The sequence below is a fragment of the Dendrobium catenatum genome, unplaced genomic scaffold (genome assembly GCF_001605985.2).
Source record: "Dendrobium catenatum unplaced genomic scaffold, ASM160598v2 fragScaff_scaffold_1676, whole genome shotgun sequence".
Classification (NCBI taxonomy): Eukaryota; Viridiplantae; Streptophyta; class Magnoliopsida; order Asparagales; family Orchidaceae; genus Dendrobium; species Dendrobium catenatum.
Genome location: NW_021320138.1, coordinates 1,427,370 through 1,434,073, shown reverse-complemented (window position 1 = coordinate 1,434,073; position 6,704 = coordinate 1,427,370). Strand labels below are relative to the sequence as shown.

Below are 6,704 nucleotides of genomic sequence, written 5' to 3'. Positions count from 1 at the left end.
TACTTGTTCAGTAAGACTATTGTATTGAATTGCATGTGTACAGTACTGTTCTTATGATCTCATTATGATTTATTGATGGATTTATTGCTACTGTACGGATTTACTATTAATGTATGATTTCACTGTTATAGCATTACTGTTCATGTCACTACTATTACTGATACTGGAACTGATACTATTGATTCACTGTACTGAATTGCAAATGTACATTTTGATACGGTTTTACGGCATTGATTGATTCTAACTGTTTTAAATGTTATTATGATTTATTGCCTGATTGACTGATTTCTATAGAGATTGACGTATGCATTGATTTATTGAGCTTTACGGACCTTTGAACTGTTTATTGATTTTTCTACTGTGGATTTAGGAGTTTATTGTTTCTTATTGTTACTGTACTGATTACTATTCATGCATTGATTTTCGTATCTGCATTGAATCAATGATCATGTGGAACTGACTGCTATGATTTGACTGATTGACATGCATATTGTTGCCGTACTGTGCTTTGATTTCAGTTATAGGTATTAGGTGACCTGCTGGGCTTTTTGAAGCTCATTATATGTGGTTAATATTTTCAGGTCAGGGCAAGGAGCAGGAGATTGAGGTTGATCAGGAATCCTCAGGTTTTGTTTTTTTTGGTTATAGTGATTCTTTTGTACTCAAGACAGGATAGATTTCATTTCATGTGATCCTTGTGCAGATCCTGAGTATTGTATATGATCTTTTGAGATATGAATAGAATTATACATTGATGTTTTAAATTATAGAAATTTTGTTAGATTGTTTGTTACTGTTTGAAGACTATAGATAACTCTGGTAAGATTTCTAAATGGATAGATTGAATAATTCTTTCCAAGTTAGATCTTGGGGCGTGACAGGTTTGGCCCAATGACTCCACCATATTGCAGTCATGGCTAAAGCCCGAATGTTTCCTAATAGTTAATATCTTTAAGTAATAGATAAAAAGGATGTAATTGATAGGGTATAAATCTCTCTCTCAACTAAGGTAGACTCAAATCTATCTTCTTACACAAACATTTATCTCAAATATATAAGATTTCTTTGGATAAAGTAACTCATGGCTGCCAACAAGGATCCTTAGATCAAATTGGATCGACTACCTCTTCTAAAATTCAATCTGTCTTCAAAAAATTTACTATGGAACCTAATCTTATTAAAACTTTCCCGTCGATAAAAAAGGGCGTGGAGAGGCCAGAGCACAAATTTTCGGAGCCCACGGATATTGCTAGATTTGAGGCATGTTTAAACCCAGTGGTGTGGATCATGAATATTTTCAAATGGAAATAAATAAGTTTATTTAATATCTTTAAGTAATAGATAAAAAGGATGTAATTGATAGGGTATAAATCTCTCTCTCAACTAAGGTAGACTCAAATCCCCCCCCCACCTCTTTTTTTACATAAGCAGATAAAAGTAGCAAGCCATCTTAATGTGAGTATTCCACACACCAAAACATAAGCTGTAATGGACAAATAAATAAAAAAACTTGAATTTACAAAGAAAAATAAAAGGTTTAAATAAACAGCCAAATCTTACTGGGAAAAAAATCTAACTTATATAATCAGAATTAACAAATACAATCAGATTCAGAAAAGCACTATATAATTCTTTCTCACAGTAAAACCATCTCACTATGTCATACCTGTTTCCATGGAAATCGGGAAGCACATGTATCTCTTCAGTCAATGCAGCAAGAAATGGAACCTCTAGCTCCTGCACCATTGATTCCAGGATATTGTTCAACAATTCATACACAGATTTACCTAGTCAGTGAAAAACAGAGACTGTTATCAAGCTTATTGAATTTTTGAAGAAATTATTAATAACAAATGCAAGTTCACCCATTAAAAAAGAGAATCCGCCCTGGAAAAATTTCTAACTTCTAATATGCATTCCTCAAGTTGAAAGAAAAAAAGTATACCTTGCGAAGCAGCCCTATTAGCAAGAAGAGGGGCAACAACATGGTTCTCAACAATATGATCTAGCAATGCTCCAGTTGCACTTTGTCCACCTTCTGTAAGCCAGTACTCAGGTATCATTGCTATACAAACACAAAATGTGGTAGTGTTAACCGAACGAACTGACAATCTTAGGCCAATAAAAGACTACATAATTAAAGAACCTGAAAACAAAATATGTTGAAGTTCTGATGAACAATTTTGGGTCTAAAATCAGAAGTAACATTAATATACCTGACCAGAACGGTCCCCACACCCCTGGAATGAATAATCTATCTTTTGAGACGGCCATATGGCAAGTAGATGTCCCACAAACTAATACCAAGCGACGGCTTATATCTGTCTTATCAGCTGCAGAACATGGACTCCATCCAATAAGATTGACTTCTTGCATTACACAGTTGTAACAATGAATTTTATTAATTTTAATTTCAAGAACTGAAAGTTAACAGACCAGACTGGAAATCTGCATCAGGCAAACTGTTCATAACACCAACACCACCAGCATGTGCATCAATCAGTGAAGTTCCCACAGGCGTTCCAGTCAGCAGGCCTAACTCCTGAAAGTGGCCTTTCAAACTTATAGAAAACAGTCAAAGGAAAAACAACATACATACAACAGCCATACATATAAATTGTAATCAAGCTTCCTATATTTTTGACAAGTTTTTAGTAAAATATTTAAGTTGGTGTACATAGATCGATTTCAAGACACTGCACTATATCAAAACCAATGTAAATTGATACATACAAAAACAAAAACCATACTTACATTTGCAGCAGCAGGTGTCAAACCAGAACCCAATGGATAACCTGGAAAAGCAACACTACGACCTGCAAGTAAAAAATTCGACGGTCAATTATTTTATATCAGATTTATGAATCCTCAACTCCATGTTGAGTGCAGCTCGAGTTCAAAACTATATTCCACAATTCTTTGGCACTTCTACATGTGTTACATTTAGTCTTTTACCCCTTCTTCCTCATAATCCTTCAATATTATCACTGCTTATATGCCATATTGGGATATCTTTTCTTCATTTATATTTGGCCAGATCACTTTAGTCTATTTTTCACCAACTTATCTTCAAGAGGTGCTACTCTCAATATTTCTATTATAATTATTTATTACTTAATTCTCTCTAAGGTGAACACACATTCATCTTAACACCTTACTTGCTCCACACTCAACATGACACCATACTTCCCCCACTCAACTTTTGGATGTAACTCATTTTCACAACATTCAGATGCATATAGAATATTGTTCATCTAACAAAATTTTTTATTAAATTTACCTTAACTCTCAATGATACACTTCTCATACTACTCTTGAAACATTTCTCCTTATACTCTTATAAGTTACGTCCATATCTATATTGGCATTTTTTCATAAAATAGATCCAATAAGCTTGGATTACACTACTAGGTAGTACTTGATCTTCTATTAATATTGATTAATAATGATATTGAATATCATGTATTCAATACCTTTTCTACTAATCTTAAATCTTTTAATCACTTCTAAAAGTATCCCATCAATCAAAATTATGTCCTTTGCAAATATCAAAATATGACACTTTGCATAGCTTGTAAAAACACTTGCATGAAAGCAAGCTTTAATTCCTTTCCCTAAGCCCTATCCCACATGCTCATGCTGCCGCCCCCTTCCTTATCCCCCCTCTCTCTCTCTCTCCCACATTAACTACTCTCCTTCTAGGGACATCAGTCTAGTCTCTCATTAGGGAATAATTTTCCCTCTTTCCCCTTACTTGAAATTCAAATTTCAAAACCCTAATCCTCTCTCACTTAAATCTGAAATTCAATTTTAGATTTTTGGAAGAAGCTTTCTTCTCCTAGTCTTGGCAGAGCACCCACCTCCCCTTGTCATCACTATTGTTGGCTTGAAGCTTCACCTAGGGAAGACATAAGAAATCACACCACTTTCCCTCCCACAGCTTTCAAACTTCTCTACCTAATGCATGGCAGATCCAGAACTTGATCACATATTCGTTTACAACGATCAAGGCCAAGTCAACATCCTCAACTCCCCTTTCTTCGACCTCAACCTCAACCTTGAACAAGCCATAGAAGATTACATGGAGAGGATTGTCTTCACCCTCGCTAAAGCTATTGACGAGCAACTTTCTTCTGTCCAATGGCAGATTCTCTCCAAATCCTAAGCAAGGTGAATCTTTCCCCTAAATCTTTTCCTATCTAAATCTTACCCCCAACTTGTGGTTTTAATTAATTCATTAAGATCGTGTTAAGTATCTCCACTGAGCCTAGTAATTTAGAAAGTGAGTGAAGGACTCTTCATAGCAAATAATCTCATTGTTAGTGTATGGATTTCTTGTTGAAAATCTTTCATGTTTGTTATGTTTTGAACCATTGATTAGTTTGTGATCCTAACCTCTAGTCGTGTGACTTGGTCTGAGCTAGTCTCATCTCTTTCTTGTTTTATTTCATCGTTTAATAACTACAAGTATTTTAGTTAATAAAGCTCTCTAAATTAAATTGTGCAAGGTTCTTTTCTAACATCGCTTAGGCATTTAAGTCCTGCATCATTTGGTGTCAAAGCATGGTTGCATTTAGGTGCCTATTAAGAAAATTTTTCTTACATATTTAGCATCTAAACCGCATCCTGCACTTTTTTTTTCATTTGCTTGTTTACATGTTAATTTCTTTCACTTTTGCATAGTTCTGAGTCACTCTAGATATTAGGATGGACCCGGAACAACTTCACATGACTCTAGATTTGTTGGTAGGTAAAATGAACACCTTTAGCCAACAACTCAAAGAGAACAAAGCTAACATAGCTGAACTCTATAGAAATACAATTGAATGATTCAAAACCCTAGATCATGGTAGGCACCACCCTATATTTTACACTCCATCTAAACCTCCTTCCATGTACGGGGATGATACTTTTCAAGATGAGGAACCACCTCGTGCCCCTTATCGACCCCCTCCCCCAATATGGACATGACCATAACCTTGACCCGGATATTCTACTGATGAAAAATATCAAGGTTGATGCTCCAACATTTGATACCCTCGATCCCCAGCTCTTTCTAAACGGGATTAAGGGTATAGATAGTTTCTTTAAGTGGTACAACATCTATGAGGCTAGAAAAGTCCGATTCACTGAAATGAAACTCACTGGTAGGGGTAATCAATTTTGGTCAAACCTAAAGAGCCTAAAGAATCCCAAAACGAGTATCCTATCACTGATTAGTCTTTGATGAAGCGTGAACTCAACCAGAAATACTTACCTCCCTCGTACTTTCTTATGCTACTTGATAAATGGAATAGGCTAACCCAAGGTAGTAAACCCAGAAAGGATTACATTGCAGCTTCAGATGACTACCTGATTCGCTGCAAGGGAGAGACCTCTACTACCCCCACCTAAATCCTGTCCATGTTTCGTACTGGGTTGCGTGAGGATCAACGCAACGAACTATTATCCCAGAACGTTACTACTCAACAAAATGCCTACAGCCTAGTGTTAGACCTTGAGGAAACACATCCCCAACACACAAGTCGACACCAAGACTCAAGACCTTCCTACCAAACTTTAGGTAGTCCCACTCCTCACCACTCCACTGCTCGGCCTACCCTATGAAACCCTGCCCGACCACCTTCTAGTCCATCCACACCCCATTCTGACTTTAGAAACAAGTCTCCCACCCCGGATACCTCTATCTCCTCTCAATGTTTTATCCCCTACAAAGTCACTATTATTGATGAGATTGCTGAGGAAAAACCTGAACTAGAGGCCAACCAGATTCACCAAGTGGAAAACAATGGTGAATTCTTTGAGGAGGATAACAAAACTGTTGTCATACACTCTATACAGAAAATAGACATCTCTCTTATTTGTGTGGTGAGATGCATACTATTACAACCTGTTGCCATTGATGACTAGCGTAGGACTGCAATCTTTCACACCTAAACCAAAATAAAGGATGAGAACTGTAAAATCATAGTGGATAGTGGCAGCTACATCAATGTTGTCTCCTCCAGCATGGTGTCTAAACTCGGTTTGTTTGCTGTTCCTCACCCCAACCCATATAAGGTATCTTTGTCAACTCCACTACCTTGGAGGTGAAGGAACGAAGCCTCACACCTATCTCCTTCGCTGACTATAAAGAGAATGTTTGATGTGATGTACTGATTATAGATGTTTGACAAATCCTTCTAGGTCATCCTTGGATTGATGTGAAACAAAATGCGATGGAGGAGTTACTTTAAGAAATTAAAGAGATCAATTGTAACTTAATAACCCAAAATAAAATTATCATTTATAATAAAAGAGCGATCCTTAGAACTCTTAGTTTTTAACTCGTTTAGGCAACGAAGAGTGACATCGATTAACCAAACAATTTAAGAAAATACTAAGAATAATTGTATGCTACGACAGTAAACAAGAATCCATGATTTAATAAAGAGAGCTTTCACCTTTGGAGCCCATACGCTCAAATACTTTAGGCTTTAGCGGAAGAAGAGTCTCTACATTAGAATCGAGGTCGCTCCGAGGAAGAAGGAACCTAGGATCGTCGTTCTTGGATAGGTGGCCGGAGTGGTGGAGGATGATTGTCGTCCAATGATGATCCGATGTCCCTTTGACCTTTACTCGTCGATCACGTCAACTACGGCGTACTGGATACGGTCGATGTAGTCTAGAAACATTCTGAATGGTGGTCGGAGGCCTGCTGAGAG

The 6,704-nt window shown here is 36.8% G+C and overlaps 1 protein-coding gene across 1 annotated transcript in view; it reads right to left on the bottom strand.

Moving 5' to 3' along the window:
• Window positions 1-6,704, bottom strand: part of LOC110096845 (FGGY carbohydrate kinase domain-containing protein) — a 29,438-nt gene that overhangs the window by 7,243 nt on the left and 15,491 nt on the right. Inside the window, exons 6-10 of the mRNA XM_020822968.2 lie at window positions 2,755-2,816; window positions 2,437-2,542; window positions 2,217-2,333; window positions 1,946-2,065; window positions 1,667-1,787 (exon numbers count right to left, since the gene is read on the bottom strand). Coding sequence (XP_020678627.2) covers window positions 1,667-1,787; window positions 1,946-2,065; window positions 2,217-2,333; window positions 2,437-2,542; window positions 2,755-2,816 — 526 coding nt within the window. The remainder of the gene's footprint in view (window positions 1-1,666; window positions 1,788-1,945; window positions 2,066-2,216; window positions 2,334-2,436; window positions 2,543-2,754; window positions 2,817-6,704) is intronic.